The 20,775-nt window shown below is 36.3% G+C and overlaps 1 protein-coding gene across 4 annotated transcripts; it reads right to left on the reverse strand.

The window, feature by feature from the left end:
• Nucleotides 1-477: 477 nt before the first annotated feature.
• On the reverse strand, nucleotides 478-16,849 carry LOC103710573 (oligomeric golgi complex subunit-like protein). Of its 4 annotated transcripts, none has more exons than XR_003386349.4 (14): nucleotides 16,222-16,814; nucleotides 15,244-15,450; nucleotides 13,048-13,378; nucleotides 12,757-12,918; nucleotides 12,055-12,154; nucleotides 11,751-11,966; nucleotides 11,543-11,657; nucleotides 8,713-8,913; nucleotides 5,989-6,090; nucleotides 2,470-2,592; nucleotides 2,248-2,382; nucleotides 883-997; nucleotides 684-758; nucleotides 478-551 (listed from the first exon to the last, which is right to left on the reverse strand). XR_003386349.4 is itself a non-coding variant. In XM_008796350.6 (13 exons), exons 1-12 carry the CDS (start codon nucleotides 16,669-16,671, stop codon nucleotides 884-886), a joined length of 2,256 nt encoding a protein of 751 aa, XP_008794572.3. In that variant the 5' UTR covers nucleotides 16,672-16,849; the 3' UTR covers nucleotides 478-758; nucleotides 860-883. The 4 variants fall into 4 exon arrangements, 2 of the variants coding, with proteins under 2 accessions (XP_008794572.3, XP_008794573.3); XR_604649.6 differs by having other exon boundaries at nucleotides 860-997; XM_008796350.6 differs by having other exon boundaries at nucleotides 478-758; nucleotides 860-997; nucleotides 16,222-16,849.
• Nucleotides 16,850-20,775: the final 3,926 nt, after the last annotated feature.

Genomic DNA, 20,775 nt, shown 5'->3' on the forward strand with positions numbered 1-20,775 from the left:
TTTATGTATGTGCGTATGTATATATCCTGAACCAGTCGGAAGCAAAACTTGTAACCAACTCAATAAAGATGATTTGGTTCGGTACTCGGGTTGACGTAAGCCTACGTGCGCCCCTACTTCAAACAAATAGAATAATGAGAAGGAATCGCGTTCCTCATTCTTGCTCACAGGAAGGTGGAGACGAGGTATAAATTCTGGGAAAGCTTTAGTTAATCTTAAAATTTGTAAGAGAGACGACAAATTGTGCTCATCTGACTTAATCTATTTGAAAAATGACGAGCAACTGCAACAAGTTTTGAGTTCATCTCCTCGAGGATTTAGGCAATTTATGAGGACATCACAAATAGCCTATCCAGAAATTAACATCCCAATGGTATTACCTCTATATCACCCCTACCTGTCCAGAAGCCAGGGATCACCAGTTTGCCAAGCATCTAATTTATACAAACATGTTGCAAATACCCAGAACATCTTCAGTTGAACAAGAAATCCTCTGTTTATATTCTCACTTTTCAGATCCTTTTGAATCCAAACCACCCATCTCTCAGGGTCTGGAATAGGGAGAGGGGAAATCAACAGAATGGACATATATCAAACAATAGAAAACTCAATGAGTTCACAGAATCCAAATTGCTGGGATCACATAGCCCCAATAATTTTGCTGTGGAAGATGGAAACCTTACAGTTGTGGAGCACCTGATGGTAGGTGAATCATCCAGGCCTTCTGTTGCTTTACTCAGAATCTCTATGACATGCACCTGCATGAACAACCCAACATATGGATAGAAGTTAAAGTGAGCTAAATAAAATGTTGATCCTCTTGAAAATGACAGAAAACAGGAAAATAATACACGAATACCAAATATAGCTCGATGTGGTTACTTCAGAAAACAAACTGTGTTTGCTTATCTTCTGGAGCAACACACTGCCACAAGGACCTGTAGGCTGGAATATCAGCTGCTTTAATACCAATTGCAGCAAGGTTGCGCCCGTATTCCTACAAATGAAAAGAAAGAGTTAAAAGACTTATAGGTTCTGTTTCTATAATGAGAATAACCAACTTGTCATGATTTACTAGTGCATCACCAGCTTCTCAAAAAATGTCGAGGTAAATCTAATGACATCAAGCTTCAATTTTCAAAATTGCAACTTGATGATGAACTTCTAAAGATCCACTTATTTATGTAAGAATCAATCTTATAAAAGTTTGCACCAAAAATATAACCATTTATTTTCACCCTGAATAGCTTAAATACATGTACGTAATCCTTTTTCTGTAGCTTGTAAGATATGAATGCAGTAGTTGTAAATAGCAGAATTAACAAAATCATAGCAACTGAAATTGCAATATCTACTTAAATATTTTGGTAAGGTTTGAGACATACAGCATAATTCATAGCCAAACAACGAATCACCTTTTTAAATGTAGTCCCTAAGCCATAATTACCTCAACAGTCTATGATAAACCAATAGTGTTAATTTAAGTAATTAGCAATATTATATCTTCCATACAAAAGAAGAAATCATAAGTTAAGCTCCCGTAACAAATATTTTAAATTCTATAACTTTGAAATCTTAACTTTTTCCCGTCAATTAAATATTCCTTACTCCCCAAATATTCTTAAATGCTTAACTTTAAAAGAAATAATCAAAATATCAAAACTTTATGAACACATGAATCTGAAAAAATGTATCAATGAAACCAAGAAGGAGAAGTGGAGTTATTCCTATTAGACCCAGTTCTTTCAAAAAGATTGATTTTAGAATGGACAAGAAAACAATCTATGCAGACTAAGTTAGGAGACCTTGTTTTGCACTTACAAAACTTGAAGGTTTCTATTTTATAGTTAGGCCACTATAGCTTCTATGGTATTACGACATAACATAATTAACTCAAATAACATAACCAACTAACAAGTTTTGCTTAATCGATGTCAACAAAGTCATGAGTAAAAAACACTGCCATGGGAATTAAAACACACTATAGCAGCATAAAATATGCATCAATAGAATAGATGGGAAAATTCAGCCATATAAAGAAATCTATGTATCACTATTATGATTGCCATTAGACCAATCTTGACTTATAATATTAAATTCCAATGCAGGAAAAAGGTATACCCTTTTAGTTTGGGTAATACTCTCACAGTTCGCATGTGTTTACCAGATCTCTGCATTTGTTTATATCCTAAGGGAAGCATTTAAGGAATCAAATCAGAAGAGTTTATTAGAACTGTATTCAAGTACCTGAATGTCGAGAAATAACTGCATGCAGATCTTTTCTGTATCAGATATATTGTTGTCCAAGGCATCGGAGCTTGCTCCAACTCGTCGTTGTGCACCTTGCCGTAATCTTAACAGTGAAGATTCTGTTTTCCTTGCCTATGAAAAAGGTCGACCGAAGCATATTCACTGATGTGAACAGGTTATAACTCAAGAATTTGAAACTGTAATGGCTTTGCTACTTACCACGCTGACGAGATCTGATGCCAGTTCATAGTAACGACTCGTGATTCTTTTTGTGGTGCCATAGAGTAGTTCATTTCTTGCATCATGAGTTAAGCATGCCACATGCTCTCCATCAAGAAATGCCTACAATTGATAATAACTCATGGTTAGGTAAAAATTTTGGTTGGATGAGAATGTAAGTATGCTGTATAAAATCTTAAAGGGAGAAAAAGCAAACTCTTCAATGCACTGCAATCAAAAAGTTATCATTGGAATATAAGAATATATTTTATATCCATCATGTGTGCAACTTAGATCATTTTCTTGGTTAATCAGACATATGATTCTTTTTCCATTTTTTGGGAAAATGGGGGATTGAATATTTATGCAAATTCTTAGACAAAATCTCCAGTAACTCATGATGAAACCCCCGTTTACTTCAATACACATGATGAATCCCATTATACTTCAATACAGGGTATCCAACTAGTACAAAAGTACAAATCATAGTAAAATTCTGTTCCATCTCCCTCTGAAATGCCCCAAATAGTTCTACCCAAATAACATTGACCTACTAAAATAGTTCAAGATTTAGTTAATGCGTTTTTAGGGGGAAAAAAGAAACAAAATCGGTTTATTGGTAACTGATGACTGAAACAACTGGAAATAGCAGCTGCATCGCTGTCATATCTTCGGAATCCATGCCATTCCAGTGCTAGAAATGTTACTGAAAATTTTTTACTGGTTTTTCTGTGATACCACTTACAAAACCAAAGTTGAAGCTAGAAAACTTGATTCAGCATCATATAGATAGCAATCTTCTATCAATATAATCATGGTGGATAACTCAAAAGACGTCCATGCATGAAACAGAGGTCCAAAGAACCCTCAAAACTTTATCTAAAGAGATCACTCTCACTAATACTGATAAACTAAGGTGATGTAACTTTTGATGATGCCCTTAGAAAAGGCCTAATTCTCATGTAGCACCATTGTTATCAATAGCACATTCAGATGTTACAGTAGAGCTTGTACCTGTCCCTTGGAATGGACAAGTTAATAATATTTCATTAAACAGGAAAAAAACTGATTAAACTATTCCCTTCTAGTAGATGTGGCTCGACCACCCAAGGACATGATTTTGTTTTGTTATAAAGTTGCACTTTGAGAATGAAACCCAAAGGAGAGAGTTTATTTTTCCAAGTATAGTTTGTGGTTTTGTTTACTATTGGGAGGACAGATAACAAATATACAATCGTGAGATCTCTTCAGTATAGAGTCTTCCTGGGAGCATAACTTGATGGATATCTGTTACTTTTATGTAGTTTTTTAAAAATCAGTTTCTCTTTCAGTTTCAGTCTCCTGGATAGAGTATCAGTTTCAGCGGTTTTGGTAGTTTCACTCGAAGTTGGAATTTCAGATGGAAAGCATCAAAATTCAAAAAACAAAAAAATAAAAAAGACAAAGGCAAGTTATGTCACACAGTTGTATTGTATTCTAAGTTATTTACAGTCATAATTCAAATAGTTTTAGTTAGTCTCAGACTGAAATTGAGTTCTGTTGAAGCTTAATGCATTAATCATAACACATGAATGTACATTCTACGAAGTAGAATGACAACTGTCACTCAATCATGCATAAACTAACAAGACAAGTGCACAAGAACATAAAATTATTTAAATATCTCGCTCTCCAAGACAAATAAAAGCTCCTAGAGATGAACATACATCATTTCTTCTATATATCGCAACATTATTTGTAACTTAAAACATTTTTCAACAATGCACCTTACCCACTTACAAAGTTTAGATGAAAATAGCATGAATTAGATCATTAGATCCATAGTAAATGTGTGGTTGAATTATTTTAATGAGTTTTAAAAGCATTATAAATTTTTACTAGTGAAACAAAAGTTTTTAAAAAAAGTGTTTAGTCAATTATGGCCAAAATTGGCCGAAGCTGATCGAAACCAAAAATTTTGGTCAGTTTCATATTGGTATAGGCCAGAACTGATTCATTTCAGCCACAGCAGATCAGCTTCGGCCGAAGCTTTAAAACTTAGTTCAATGTGTATGGCCACTTAAGGAAAACCAAACCACATGCTTTCTAGCTCAGACACCTCCCTAGTTTGCTAGCAATGTGCAACAAGGATTAGCTCAAATATTGAGAAATATACAGAATCATAGTTCCAGCCATAAGGACAATTCAAGAGTTCGGGAACATTTATATGTCTTAATTTGAGTAAATTCTAGTTTTGGTCGTCTGTGAGATGAGGTAAGCTTTAATCACATCTTTATTAGGTTTTAGTTCTGTTTTTCAGTGCCTTGTTAGGTATGTATGTAGCAACAAGATTTGAGGATCTAGTTGGATGAGTGGGGAGGGGGCTAAAGAGACCATGTTTTCCATTTTCCCCTAGAACTGCCTGGAAGCAGAGGGGCAAGACCTTTGAACATTAGAGCATAGGAAGAGGACTGTTGTGTTTATTGAATTTACTAAACACTACTGTACCCAGTTAGCCCATACATGAACACATACCAAAAAGTTTTCACATTGGGTCAAAATTGGCCTAAGCCCAACAAAGTAACTTTTTAAGCCTAAAGGAGTTGAGCTGACAAGAATTTAGAGCACTTACTAATCCAACCTCATGCTCTTATCAGATTAGCTTTCAAAATTATGAGTTAGCACCACCCATTAATTACAATAAAGTAACAAGAGCTCTTTTTCCAAAATCTGCATAATTCAAGCAGTTCCACCTATTTGCATCCCTAACTACAACCAAAAAAAAGATGGGATAAACACTTAAATTTCCATGAAAGTCAATGTGGCTCAAGCAATGCCTCAAAAATTAATCTCAACCACAAGGCTGCAAAAATGGTTTCATGCAATAATTAGGGATAACCTTATAAGACAGAAATAAGAATTCTCTATATTAAGCAAGTCTACAACATTGAAATTACAACAAAGTTTAAACACGAGCTCTATCAGAATTCTGGAATAAGAGGAACAAGGTCCCAAGGTACTCTGCAACTAGCAAATCTGTTTATCATTTTATCACTAGGAGTCCACCTTCTCAGAGTAAAGAAACATGTAAAGAAACCAAGTTTTCAAATCTTGCAGGGGTATCTACTTGTGGTTCACTGAACTATGGTGCACAACAGTGTCAATATCACATGGTACAATCAAGATCTGAAAAAAGGAAAGAAACAAGTACTCTTTTTATGAGAATAGTGTGGAGAGAGGGAGAGGGAGAGAGAGAGAGGATATCAATAGTCCACATGTATCTCTGGTTTAAATTCTTTTTTGCAAGGAATAAAGTAGATAGCAACCTTATAAGGAAGATAAAAATAGAACATAAACAAAAGTAATATCAGCATATCTAAGATCAGCAAAGAAGATATGCAAAATACATGCACAAGAATGAAGAGCGGGTTTTGTGCTTTTAATTATAAGGCTGCAGTTCTACATTTCAAGATGAAATGTTTCTGATTACAAAATCAAAATATACCATTATATGAATCAAGAGAAGTGAAGACCACACACCTTCAGTGGCCTTAAAATCCCAGACACGTACGGAGAATGCCTCACAGGAAGTTTGTTAGTCATCCTATATGTTGCTGTGATTCCTTTCAGCTGCCTGAGGTCCTGTGGAAGTAATTGACGACAGAGTAAATAATTAAAAAAGATGGTCAGACATTGTTAACAGTAACTGCAGACTTCCCACATGATCTGATTTCACTTGATTTAGCTATAAAAGCTGAATTTTTGGGGAACACCTTAAGAAAGCAACAGATTCATGCTTCTCAGCTTTGTAAACACAGTTAGCATTAGCATAATAAACTACGCATTCTAGCACAAATAGAACTTGTCCCACCAGAAATTGGAGATATAACATGGAAGCCTCTTTAAGGGCATCTGAAATCAGCAAGAAAGTTCAAGCAAACCACAAGAGAGATGGTCACACAAAAAAAGGAAAAGCTGATGCTTAACTAATACTGGCAGAAATAATCATATATCTGAAACTGTGCATGTATATATTAATCAACCTTTCTAATATTAATCAACCTTTCCCGGTGATGGACATGCGAAATGGCATGTGGCAGACCTGTCTACCTCCGCATTACACCAATTGGAGTATGACGACTATTCCAATGGCACACAATTATATGATCTTTATAGTAACTGCAGTTAATATGCTGATTTTATAGATTGGCATGGGGCAAATATAAAAGGCCAATATGCAACGACAACAAGAAGCTTCTGATTGCCAATTCAATAACTACCCATAGAAATATGCATCACAATTTAACATCTGGACTCGCAAGATGCACATCAATTCCCTCTAAAACATCTTCTTCACTCATGTTCCCTTTTTTCAAAAGAAAAATAAATAAAATACTTCATTTTCCACTGAAATCATACATCTTTTCTAGCCTAATTCCCAGACCAGTTTCTCCTCACTTCTCCATCTCCAAACACCGTAACTTCCTTTCCTTTATAAAACATGTAAATCATAGAAATGATAAGTTTCAGATTATAATTTTTACATTTCTTCCTTGTATGCCAGCTTTCTCCTGAGTATGTTGGTTTTTATGGATTTTTGTAAAATTTGTGTCACTGCTATAGAATTTCGACACAAGTAATTGTTTTTTTTTTCTTTTGACTACATGCTCCGGCAAAATTAGTGGGGGACGTTACATGGCCTGGACTAGCCAAGCGAACTTATCCAGAATTTGTGTTATCTACAATGGTTTACATGAAGCTTATATTGCTCAGTTCTTGCAAGAGTTCTTTTTTCGGCAGATTAATAAAGATGCTTCCTGTCTGTTATTTGAACTGATTTATAATGGACTTATGGCTCCTAGTTTTATGCAGGCACCAGTATATCAGTTTTCAGAACATTTAAATTAGATGCTTTCTCAAGTTAACTAAGGCATGCCTAGATTTCTCATCTTCATCAAAATGTTTCATATTTGTAAGAAAAACATCTTAATGGTTCTTCCTGACATCGAAATAACTTGTTAGAGATCATTAACAACAACAACAACCACCTTACTCTACTCATCCTCCCTTATAACTTCATTAAAATAATTTGACTTAATGGTTTATCTAGAAGAAACCACATGCATAAGCAAAATGTTACGGAGTCCATTTCACCTAATCAAGAATTTGGTCAAATTCATGCATCAATGTCTACCCTTGCCATTTGGTAGGCAACACTCTTTGATGTTCATGTAGCTTTTTTTTTTTGAAAAAAGAAATAATCTTGATATAAGGCCATGTCTCAGTAAGTTAACTAAGCCCATTTCACACTATAACATTCTATACATCAAGCAGATCATGTTTGGTTCTAAAGCCTTATACTTACCATACATATCAAAACCATATTACCATCCAAACTAACATGAAGTCCAGTTGAATTTCTCAACAAAGGGTAACATGAAATATCTTGTGTCCGAACACCAATGGAAAACCAACATAACAGTGAAACAAATGATCCTTACTCTTAGACTCATGCATCGGACAACGGTCCAAATGATCTGTTTAAGAGTTTGGATGAATTTCTATGGCAGAAGCAATTTCACCTAAGCCAAAATGCAGGCCCAAATTAATGTGGTCTATAAACAAGCTATAACTTTCTTTTACAGAGGGTTGACTAAACCCATGTTGAATAAACGGCTAAGCTTGACCCAGATATTCACTAAGCCAACATCTGAATCTCATAAATAAATCATATATGAACAAAATTATGGAATCATTTGCCAATAATTCAGGTTATGATAGTTTTGATACCAAGTAGATCTGACAAATTTGTAGACCCATCACTAAAAAATGGATCTCCTACATCTATCCCTCAGATTATTCTTAAAGCGACTCAGGATACTATCAAAATTCATAACTTATATAACATGCAATCTCCTTCTAGCCTACAGTTGGACCCATCTCATTGTCATTCAGCATACTTACCAGTGTATGTGCACATATGCATGCATATGTACATATATTCGTGTATATTGTAGTCTTACTACATGGATTATTATCAACCAATTTTATAAGCATTACACTAAATTCCTTAAGTAGCAAATAGTTGTTTACCTTAAAGGCTACAAGAGTTACAATAAAAACTTTAAATTTGTATTTGAGCAGAGATCGGACTCGCAAATCTTATTACATGATGATCAAATGTATATCAAAGTAAAACTTGGAAAGGATAAAGGAAAAATTGCAATGCAATCTGTTAAGAAAAAGAGCAATGTCACTGCTTGCCTCGATAGATTTCTCAACAATGGCCTCGATCACTGTATCCATTACAAGAGGTAACAAATCCTCCAAAGATTTTCCAGCTTGCAAAATGCTTTGTTTTACAAGATCAAGTAAGTCGGCTGAGCAGGACTCAAGAAGTTGAAGTACATGTCCAAGATAGTCACCAGAAAGCTCACCAACCAGAAAATTTACATCATGCATTACCTGAAAATAGAAAAGCGCCTTGAACATTTATTTTCAGAAATATACATAACTGTAGCAAGATGCACAAGACATATAACACAAACTAAGATTATGAACTCTAGTCAATGTTTATATACAGATATGGATTCAAGATGGACAGCATTGAATAGGAATTCATATACTATCTTTCCAAATTTAAGCATGGCAATCCCATTACTCCCACTTTCCTTTTTCAAATCATACCCAACAATTTTCATGTATTTTCGATTCCTATCTTGTTCACGCAGATTTAGAAGAACTTTGAGACATTTCTTAGGATCATCAGATACAACTTCATTCTCTTTTCTTTAGTCTTGACGCCTATACCTTCTTGGTTTTGTTTTATTTCCCTTATCGATATATTCTCGAGCTTAAAAACATATTAACTTGTCATCAGAGCAATGATCTGAACAACTCTAAAGCACTCATCAAAATGATGGTCAAAAATTCTAGCCAAAACCAAGATAATTTGGCCCAAGAATATCAGTTTTGGCCAAAAGTATTTTCAAGCTGACCCAAGCTTTCGGTTTTTTTCAACCAGTTTCAGTCTGCAACTTCTGCAACGTCTTTTAAATAGCTAGGCTTTGTTATGTATTTAGTTAAAAATATTGTTGAGAGCCATAATCAATTTAAAACTACTTTGATTTAGCTCAGTTTTAAATAGGATTAGTGTAAAACAACATCATGAAATAGTCAAAAATCGATTAGAGAAGCCCAAAAGTCTTAAACTGGTGTTGAACATGACTTAGACTAATTGTAGCATTCTATTAAGGTCCATAAGTTATTTAATGGAAATAATGATGTTTGATATCTATCTTAGCTACTCTCATCACTTTTTTTTTGTCTTTTGCAGCATTCTATGAGGTTGAAAATGGATTAGAGAAGCCCTTATGTCTTAAACTTGTGTTGAACTTGACGTAGACTCAAGTATCACCGTACCGATGCATACCACCCTGTACCAGGTATAATATGTTGTATCGGTACCGAAAAGAGACTCAATATGGAGGGTGTATCGAGTCTCGATACACCAAATTGATCCTTGTACCAGGCATGCCAAGACTGTATCAGCATGGTATCGATATGATGGCAAGCCTTGCATAGACTAATTGCTGCAGCCTGCAGGATTCTATTAAGGTCCTAAAATTCATAAATTAATGAATGGAAATAATATTGATTGATATCTATCCCTTATCCTCTTATCACTACTTGTCTCTTTTCCTCTTGTCCTATATTCTTGTTCCCCATTGTAAATCTATCTTTATTCTTGATTTCTTCCTGAGGAGAAGGTTGGAGGCATGTCTCCTCTACAAATAAATTCTCTTAAAGATCACCATAGAAAAATATTTTCCCAATAGAAGTAAACCTTCCAACGTCTAAATCCATCAGCCTTACCTACATTAGATCTTATGGCACCACTACAACTCTATGAATGTAGACTAGAATGTCAATAATAAAGCAAGGAAATTTCCTTCCCAATTCATCTCAACAGTTTTGTGAAATCACTTTATTACATATCATACATATTTAGCTATAAATCCTACATAAGCATTTGTCTAATGAAACTTCATCCATATCTCCACAGCTGACCGACCATTAACCCTTTTGATGACACATTATGCGCCATGTGAGTATCTATTTAAGTGTCCTAGCCATGTGGCATCCACTCTATGAATCAACTTCTTCAAAAAGATATCTTTCACTCCTATCTATCTTCCGATCAAGGAGGTTTCTCAAAGTTCACAAAAGCATTAAGATAGTCTAGTCAAATGAGCAAATAAATAACAAATCAACAGTTTCTACATATTGTATAAAGCAAAAGAAGCATCCATCACATGCATATAATGTATATATGCCTATAATACTTCATGCAAGTCAAAATTAGAATTATATGTTCTTTAATTTCCTCTAGATATAGCAGTAATTTTTAATATCTCTTCTTTTCTTTACTCTGCAATGCCTTTGATGATTTGGTCCAGATAAGACATTCTTACAGGTGATAAAACAATTTTCATTTTTTTTACTGATTTTTTATGAGTTCCATTATTTCCTGTATTTTTTAGGTTGACTTTATATTTTAATGTCTCACAACAAATTAAGTCTGGAAGTAACCCTATATTTAGGATATGAAAATGATTTAAATAACATGAAAAGCAACCCTAAATAGGAAAACTTGGTGAATGTAAATTCATAGGTTTGACTCCGATAATTTTGACAAAACTTGATGGTTATGGTTATATTAGCATACAGAGTGAGTAAAAAATAAAACTTTAAATGATGATCATGTCAAGTTATGGATTAAGGACACGACAGCACAGCACTTCTAGTTCAAGATGATGAATAGTGTTTAGTAGCACATATCTAGTTCAACCTGTAAAGAGATATAACTCCAATTTATTTAGAATCAGAGTGTTTTGAAGTTATACAGTGAATCATTCTCATTTTCACACCAAAGAAAATGATAGAATGAGAAGTGAATTGCCATCTGCAATAGCTTATAGTATTTAAATTAAAAATAAAACTGAAAGAAAAGTTCATATAGAACAAAAGTGCACATCTTCTATGAGAAAATGGCAAGAAATCATTCAGCTAGGAGGCGCAAACCAGATCATACATAAACAAAATCTTCCACATGTGCAGATATAGCCCACTCAGAGTTTGGTGTGGGGTTTGAGCTAGCACCATGTGCCTTGCGAGCAAGTAGACCAGATGACAACCAAGTTGAGTATCTGTTTTCATGTCAAAAAAAAAAAGTATATAAGAAATTGACATACAGCCAAACACTTTATATATATATATAAGTTGCTCTTGGGTATGCTGACCTAGAGATAAGCTGCAAAGATAACCGAAGGAACTTATCAGAGTAAGAAAGAACAAGAACATCATCACCCCAGCAGGCTCTCAAGCTTTCCAGCAATGTCACACTTTGCTTCAATGCCAGTTTCTGGTGTTTCCCTTGATTACCATGCAAGTTTTCAGCTGGGGTAATTGTAGCAACCATTAAAGCAGAATCCAGGGCACCAGCAATCTCTTGAAATCTGAATTAGTTGAAACACTAGTTGTAATGCAACTCAAAGCAATGAAAAGAACTTGAATATATAAGTCATCACAACTTAAATAAAATACCTTAGTGAGAAATAGACCCCAACATTCCACTGTTTCATGTAGTCCACATAAACAGCCTCTGATCGGAATTTTGCCACTGCAGATCTGGATGGACAGTAACCTTGCATATGGGAAATATGGTCAATAAGTACTGCAAGCAAACTAACCTAAAAATGTGCAGCAGACAAGAATTCTGGAATTCCAGTTAGAAAAGATCTGTAAATTATAATTTTCTAACAATAAGTTAATATGAAACATCATATTTTTTCATCATACATTATTCCTCAAACAAGTGTAAATATATCTTGCTCGTGAGAGAGACAATGGGGGGGAAGGGAAAGAGGGAGGGGAAAAGGGATGAGACCCACCAACTCACCCTCACGTGCATCCACGGCACCACACAGAGAGAAAGACAAATAGACATGCCGAAAGAACCAGACAGACAGACATTATAGTCATCTAAATCCATCTGCCTAACTAAATGAGATGCCAAAAAAACAATGTCAAATAAAAAGAAAGAAAGAAAGAACGAAGGCAACAGGACAACCATGTTTGAATGCAATCACTTTAGCTAAAGAGCTTGCTCATAAAAACATATACTTCAAGAGTAACTTCCAAACTCATCCACAAACAGGTGTCTGTATTTCATAAACTTGGAGATTTTAAGATATCCATATAGTCTTATTCTCACAAGCTAAAGTTGCAAATAGTAGCTGGCAATACCTTCAAGAAATGTGAGGAAACCCAAGCTTGATTTATAGTTCTTTAGAAACTCTGTAGGTCTTCCAGGAGAGAATGCCCTGGGTTTCCCCTTTTGAATAGCAAAAAGGACCTCCTTAAGTATGGAATTTGCAAGGAAATCAAAAACATGTAAACCTGAATTTGCTGAAATCACAGCAAAAACTGAATGAGATGATAGCAGCAATGCACTCTTAACATGAGAAAAAACATAAATATGCTGGAAAAAATTGCGAAGAGTGCTGAAAAAGATGATGAAGAAGATGTTGATAAAACCTGATGATGATATTTCCAGTATAAATTTGCAATCCTTCTCAATGCATTGCATTATATTGTGATAATCCTCCTGAAGTCCATCTGACGAACCAACCACCTGAGAGTGGCTATAGGGAATAATTTTGTGAATCAAGGGAGACACGATAGTTGTGCGAAAATGCTCCTCAGCTGCTGAGGTGTTATCAATTGCAGCATATGCACGTAAGCAGTTGTAGATTGCATTTGCATCTCGATGCTCTAGGCTATCCACAAAACAATGACCTAAGCTATCATCCAATAATAATGTAGCATTCTGGATCCTCTTCTCCATGTTCTCAATGAAGGGGAGGTTCTGTACTGCCATAATTTAAAATACAAATAAGAAAATGCATAAGTTTTTCCGAAAGAAGATGGTTGAGAAAATCCATTTTTCAATGACAGAAGAGCAAATTATAAAAATATTTAGTACACAAGCTAGAATAGAAGCAACATAGAAAGCATGTGTGCAATGCTAAGGCCAAATTCCTTCGAGCAGAGTTAAGGCCTTGTTTGAGATTGTTGTTGATAGTAGAGCTTTTGGAACTTTTGAAAGTAGAGCTTTGAGAAAAAATTATTTGTTATTTGGTAACTACATTTCTGAAATATTGTGAAACTTTAATATATGTTTGGTAACCACCGATAAAGTTTGGTATAACAAAAAGAATATTATATAATATTGTACAATAGAGTATAACACAATGTAATATTACATATGATTACATATTAAAACATTATCACATTGTACCATATTATTGTAATGTAATATATTGTGATATATTTTTGGAATATAATATAATATAGCGTAATATAATATTGTATACTATAGCATAATAATATAACCTAATATGATGTGATATGATATGATATAGTAATGTACTATTGCAAGTATAACATTATTACAATGTAATGCAATAATGTCATATAATAATATTATTACATAATAATATTACATAGTATATTATTATAGCGTAATATAATATTATGTTATAATATAATATTATTATAATTATAACATAAAGTAATATTATACAATATAGTATAATAATATAATATGAAAAGATATGATACAATATAATATAACAGAATATCAATCAAGTATACATTTGTTCGTGGGCATTTTGGCCACTATGAAAATTTCAATAAAACTAAAACTGCTTCCAGACATCCGCCAAAAAGCACTTTTGAAGAGAAGCTCCAAAACAGAGCTCATCCCAAGTAGACCTTTTCAGCTTTCGAGCAAAGCTAAAATAGCTTCTGATTTTTTTTTGACCAAACACCGCTATATTATCTAAAAGTGCTTTTGAAGAGTTAGAAAATACTTTCTAGCTACCTAAAAGCTTTGCCAAACGAGGCCTAAATATATTGAGAAAAAATAGTACAACCAAGAAAACTACCTTGCCCTCTAAAAAAAAATAAAAAAGGGAGGATTTACTACCCTTACATATTCAATGGTACCGAATAGACTTTCCTGATAACTAGGATTTAGTGCTTCATGGTTCACTATTGACTTCCCTATACCTTTTTACCATCCAAATTTAGAACTGTCTATAAGCTAGAAGCCACAAACATGAACGTATCCAATAGAGACAAAATGCTATCTAATCTACACCTTCCTCTCTTCCGTGAACATTTCTAATATATGTGTGTTTGTGTATGTCAAGTTTTACCGTTCCGGTTGGTATTGTATTGTACCGGACATACCATACCATATTGATACCGAATCGGCATGCAGTCCGTAATATACCAACACTCGCTATGCCTCGCTATCTCGTACCATTTTGTATATGAATACTGTAATAGAATGGTATCGATACGGGAGCCGATACCGAGACAGTGATCCTTGGTGTGTGTGATTATCTCCAATACGTATTACACCAGATATGGACAGCAAATATGATATCAAATTGACAACCATGTCTACACTAATATATGTCAACAGAAGACTGGTCAAACATGATAATGCATACAACCAATCAATAATATGTTTCATTTGCAGCCCTTACTTTGTAGTTGCGGTTTTTCTCTTTTATCAACAGGCCCTTAAATAGTGCAAAAATACATATGAAACACAAACCAATGCTTAATTATTACAAAAGAACATTTCTAACAAATTAACAATGACAAAAAGAACTAATATATGATAGAGTACAGTAATAATTCTGGGTAAGTGAAGTCGACCTTTGCATTAGTAATATAGAATTTAAGCCGATTCATCTCACTAGCAATTCTTTCCAAAAGAATGCTTTGAGTCTCTCTGAGATTTGCCCCACTTTCTATGTGTTGCAAGGAATTTCCACTGTTTGGAGAGTTCTTCTCTATAGATGCTATGTCTGCACTTGACAAATCAGACGCTGTAGTTGGTAATTCCTTGATGAGTTTCTCCACCTGCAGAAAAAGGTTAAATCAGAAAATTCTGCATCATTCAATGAACAATTGATCAATAATCATACCAGAGCTATAAGCATTCCAAAGGGCCCAAACTCTGTTGACAGAACATAAATAAAGCATACAGATCTTATAAGGTGGTACGATCAAATAAGAAAACACACTTCTCTAATCTTGAAATTTCATAAGAAAATGAAATTTCAAGATTGAACAATGTGAAAAGAAACTCTAAGATTGAGATGAAACGAAATGGTATAAGAAATTTGGAAGACAAAGTCAGTTTACAAATTTCGTCACCTTATTTTCCAGTTATAAGCAACAAGGAAACAATTGCTGAAAAATGGAATGGCAGATGATGGAATTTATATTATTGACCACAAACTGAATAAAAAGCATTATAAAACTATTCATTCATTTGTCTGGCAAAACGCAACCCAGAAATGGATCCAATTACCAGCGACAGATTATGGGGAGAGTAAATAATTAAGTGTGAGAGTAAGTGCACAACTGGAACCTATGTTTAGTTCAAAGTGAACTGGTAACGGGGCTTTTCTGTCAAATTGAAAAGAAAGACCTAGGATTTTGGCTCAGATCACAGGATCCACATCAAAATTAGGTCGACCAAGCTAGAAAGATTGCTCCTTCGATCAGAGAAACGGCATATTTCGGCCACCAATTTCTCTCTACGAAACCCTAGAACCAAAATGCATAAGAATACATTATAGGTACTCCGAAGCAAGAGCACGCTAAAGGCTTTTCAGATGCAGGAACCTTGGAGACGACATGGAAGGTGTCAAGCAGCAGCTCGAGGATCTCGCGGGCGGCGGAGGCCTCGGCGCGCTGGCGGAGGCCGCTGCGGAGGTTGGAGAGGGAGGAGTCGACGACGGCACGGAAGGCGGCGACCTTGTCGCGGAACTCAGCGAGGGGGGCGCGCATGCGGGCGACGGCGGAGTCGACATCGACGAGGCGGGTGCTGAGGCTGACGAAGTCGGCGTAGTCGCGGTTGATGAGGTCGACGAGCTCGGCCTTAAGGGAGGAGAGGTGGGCGCGGAGCTCGGCGGCAAGGCTCTCGAGGGGGACGAAGGAGCGGAGGTCGGCGATGTAGGACTCTGGGTCGAAGTCCGGGCGGTGGAAGGAGGAGGCCTTGAACCAGAGGGGCTGGGATTCGATGGGATCGCCGAAGAGATCCGTTGCCGATCGGGGAGGGAGGAGCTCCGCCATAGCTTTAGGGTTTTCGGAGGTCCTCCTTTGTTTTCTTTCTTTCTTTCTTCTTTCGATCCCTTTTGCCTCTTCTTGTCCTCTGGAGAGTGCGAAGAAGGAGAAGGAAAGGGTGCAGGGATTACCGGCTTACCGCTTCTAGATCCAGGAATGGAGAGCGAGATGGGTAAGATATACCAGCGGAACTGATTAAGGGCCTAATCCAAAATTAATATTTACCTGCATACCCTCATAAAATTCTATTATTGTACATATATTTCTAATTTAACGGTTATTCTAACGATATTAAAAAAATCAAATTTATATTAATTAAAATAAAATAAAATTTTAAAATTACATTATTGTCCCGATCTTCTTTCCTGCTATCGGGATCGTGATCTATTTGCATATCTACCCATTAACGGTATTTTAGTTATTTTAATTTGAAACCGTTAATTTTTTAACGTTATTAAATAGTGTGGATACATATGCAAAAATAAAAATAAAAAAAAGGTAAAATAGCAAAAGAAGTGTTTTGCGAGGGCATACGTGTAAATATTAATTTTAGAAGAGTATCCATGCAAAATTCAATATTTATGAGGGTATTCATACAAAAAAAAAAACCCTTATAATCTTAGGGTAAAATTCATAAAAGGATCTAAGCACTGAAAATCCTATAGGAGGAAAATCCTATGCATTACTAATGCTATTCTGTATTTGGATAGAGGACAAATAAACTAGTATTCCCTCCTCCCTCCTCCCTCTCTCTCTACTTTTATCCTTTTCAATGTTTCTAATTGTTGGAAATAGTTTGATGCCTTCATGAGGGTTATATTCCAGAGTAATATGGGCTACATGAGAAATCAAATCTTATTTACTAATTATGTGGGTGAACAATATGAGCTCTATTGCTTGCATCATCAAATTATTTCAACATATGTGACTTACAGCTTGAACATAAACATATAAAAATAAATTAGACAAAATTATACCATTATTTAGCCTACACTCTTTGATGTGGAAATACTTCAATTCCAATACAAAGGCGACAAAGACAATTCTTCTATCATTAGCAATAAAAGCTAAGAAAGATTTTTGCAGTTACGGCGGGAGAGTAAATTACACTATTTATTCACAAAACGTTAACGTTATTAAAATCGATCTTAAATAGATATAGGAACTTCAGTTACGGCAAAAAAAAAATCCATAGCTATAACAGTAAGCTACAAAAAAGAAGCTGCTAAATAGATAAGATTTAACATCAATCATTTACTTTTTTATGCTAAAAACAGTAAATTATCTCATAAATCAAAACTTATAGCTTAAATATAAGATTCACAGGCTAAAAGCTGCAATATGGTAAATTGTCATCATAAAACAAAGGACTTATAGCATTTTACTTTCAGAAATCCTACAAATAGAGAGAGAAAACATGAATAATCCTGCTATCAGCTATGTGATTTCAAATGTGATCATTCATCCTAAACTTTTTATGCATTAGTAATCATAAGTGAGTGTATCATATATAAACAACCGAACGTATCATATACGTAGCTACCCTATCAAATATATGATAAAAAATGTAAACAAAGAAAGATATGTTCCACTCTAAACATATATCTTTTAGGCATTACAACATAGAAATAGTATAGACAACTCATTTGCAGTATTAAAATGAAAACAAAAAAATATTACAAGGGTTTTTAATGGTAGAGCCAAAGGAAAGCTATTGGTAATGGAGGTGATGGATGGCAAGGTGGCGGTGTCGATAGAAGAGGGGGTGGTGGCCAAAGTAGGAGAACAAGAGGAAGAGGTGGAAGAAGGGATATTGACATTAGGCAACAAAACTAAGATGGGAGAGGGGTTGAGGGAGTGGAGGAGAAGAAGAGGCCAATGGTAGTTGTAAACCTTGTACGGCAGTTAAGGTAATAGAGGACGTGTATGTGTGAGAGAGAGGATTCACCTAGCCAAAGGGGGCAACCAAAGGTAGGCAGTGGTGGCCAGATCTAATTGTTAGAGGTTGAGGGCAACGGCCATCATTGGTCTAATGGCAAACGTATCTTTGATGTGAAGAATAGGACATAAAGGAAGAACAAGATAATCACAAGTTAAAAAAAAATCTTCCGAGGACTTAATTTTTTTTCTATAGGATCAACCACTTTCTATGGACTTACGATCCTGGGTTTCAGCCATCCAAATAATCAACATTATTAAAAATAGTTACCTTATCCTTAGGATCTAGAGATCCTACAAGAGGGTCAATCCCATCCTTTCCAAATATGTTCTAAGAAAGAAAACGTAGATTGTCACTTACTAACTAATCATGTTACTCACATGCACTATCTATATAATTCGGAGAACATGTTAATTATTTGTGCCTTTGGTCCTCTCGAGATGCAAGTAGTTAATTGGTAATGGCCAGATGGTGAACTTGACGGAGGATGCTTGGGTGGATGAGCTCCTTTTGCGGCGATGGCCGACCCTAGTCAGTGCTGAGTCTGGGGATGGACTCCGGGTTTGTAACCTTCTTCTTTCCGAAGGCGGGGGTGTGACACCCTCCGGATTGATCAGTTGTTCAAGGAGCCACTTGCGAAGAGGATTCGGTCGCTCCCAATTTTGGGGCACCCTTACCCGTATGTCCGAGTATGGAGTGCTTCTTGCAGATCCAAAGTCAGTGTGGCCGATGTTTCCTATGCTATCCAAGATGGAGGGCGGTCAAGGGTGGATTTTGGCTGGATGTGGCGATTTGGATTGCACCCTAGAGTGGCTTTATTCCTCTGGAAGGTCGCTTGGGGTAGACTACCGACGAGACTCCTACAGTGTGGGCGAGGCATGGGTATCCACCCCCAGTGCCCGGAGTGTCAGAGTGATGAGTCTCTGGACCATGCTATCTTTCAGTGCTACCGGGCTAGGAGGATCTGAAGGCAGGCAGGGTTCCCTACAATGCTCTGGACCCATACGACGTCCTTCCTTCAAACTCTTCGACGTTTGGCCAGGGCTTTGCGGTCTAGACCGGAGGCAATTCGGGCGACCTATATAGCTTACCAAATCTGGCTCGCAAGGAACACATGGACATTTGGGGAGAGCTGCCCCTCTCCGGGGGTGGTGGTCGAGAGGGCACGACTACTGTTTGTGAAGGCCTTACAGGCGATCCGGTCGAATAGATCTTTGACAGCTCGAAATATCTGAGGCTCCTCATCTGCTCGTGGAGCGTCTCACTTGATGTTTTTCACCAGGAAGCCCCCACCTCCGAGTTTTCTCAAAGTCAATTTCAATGAATGCGTCCTAAAGGGAGATAGGAGTGGTGGCGCAGGCTTTATCATTAAAGGCTCAGACTCCAGGGTGATTGCTGTCAGGGGCTACCATTTGTTTGATACCTCGGTGCCTGGGACGGAGCTACAAGCGGCTTGGAAGGGTTTGTGTTACGTTAGGCATGTATGGCGTGGGGAGGGGGGGAGATATCTTACTGGAGGGCAACTCTGCGACAGTCATTAAATGGATCCAGCAAGTGTTCGGTAGAATCGGAGATTGCCACCCGCTGCTGAGAGATATTCGGACCTTCTGATGCGTTGGTACTTCAGACGAAGCACGTGTTTAGAGAGCACAATGGGACCGTACATTGGGTGGCCTCTTGTTACCAACCATTCAAGGAACCACCTCTAAATGGGAGAGACGGAGTTGCCCTGTGCACTCCGTGATGTGCTGCTTTTTGACTTTCTTAAAAGTATCCATACACGTTATATATAATACTCCTATTTTCAGCAAAAAAAAAATATATATATTCATTATAGTAGCGTGGTCGTTTCGTCCTTCACAGAAACTCCTTTGTTCATAATATCATCAACGTATGTGCTCTTCATCCAACACTACCTTGCATGTTGCAACATTAATACAACCACCAGCCATGGTGTACATCAAGTTGATTTAAAAAACTATTTGATATGGAAGGAGCAGGTCCTTCCATTGATTGAGAGGCTTGTTCTCCAAAGGAGGAACTGCTTCCATTCTCCACAACATGGAAGAAAGGTCTGCTGAAAAGCTTACTTTGTTGCACACTCCCAGTAGAAGCACACAGATTGTTTCTCAAACAAGATTCTACAAGAAAAATTTTAAGCATTTTAGGAGTCC

Source organism: Phoenix dactylifera, chromosome 11, assembly GCF_051530095.1.
Source record: "Phoenix dactylifera cultivar Ajwa chromosome 11, Ajwa_hap1_PhDact_Kaust_v1.1, whole genome shotgun sequence".
Classification (NCBI taxonomy): Eukaryota; Viridiplantae; Streptophyta; class Magnoliopsida; order Arecales; family Arecaceae; genus Phoenix; species Phoenix dactylifera.

What these genes read in the sequence shown, in the direction of transcription:
- LOC103710573 (XM_008796350.6), bottom strand. Translation starts at nt 16,671, where the DNA reads ATGGCGGAGCTCCTCCCTCCCCGATCGGCAACGGATCTCTTCGGCGAT. An exon ending in GGGGTCTATTTCTCACTAAG is followed by an intron (nt 11,967 to 12,054) that starts GTATTTTATTTA and finishes CAACTAATTCAG; the next exon opens with ATTTCAAGAGATTGCTGGTG. An exon ending in ATGTGGAAGATTTTGTTTAT is followed by an intron (nt 8,914 to 11,542) that starts GTATGATCTGGT and finishes TTCTATTTTCAG; the next exon opens with GTAATGCATGATGTAAATTT.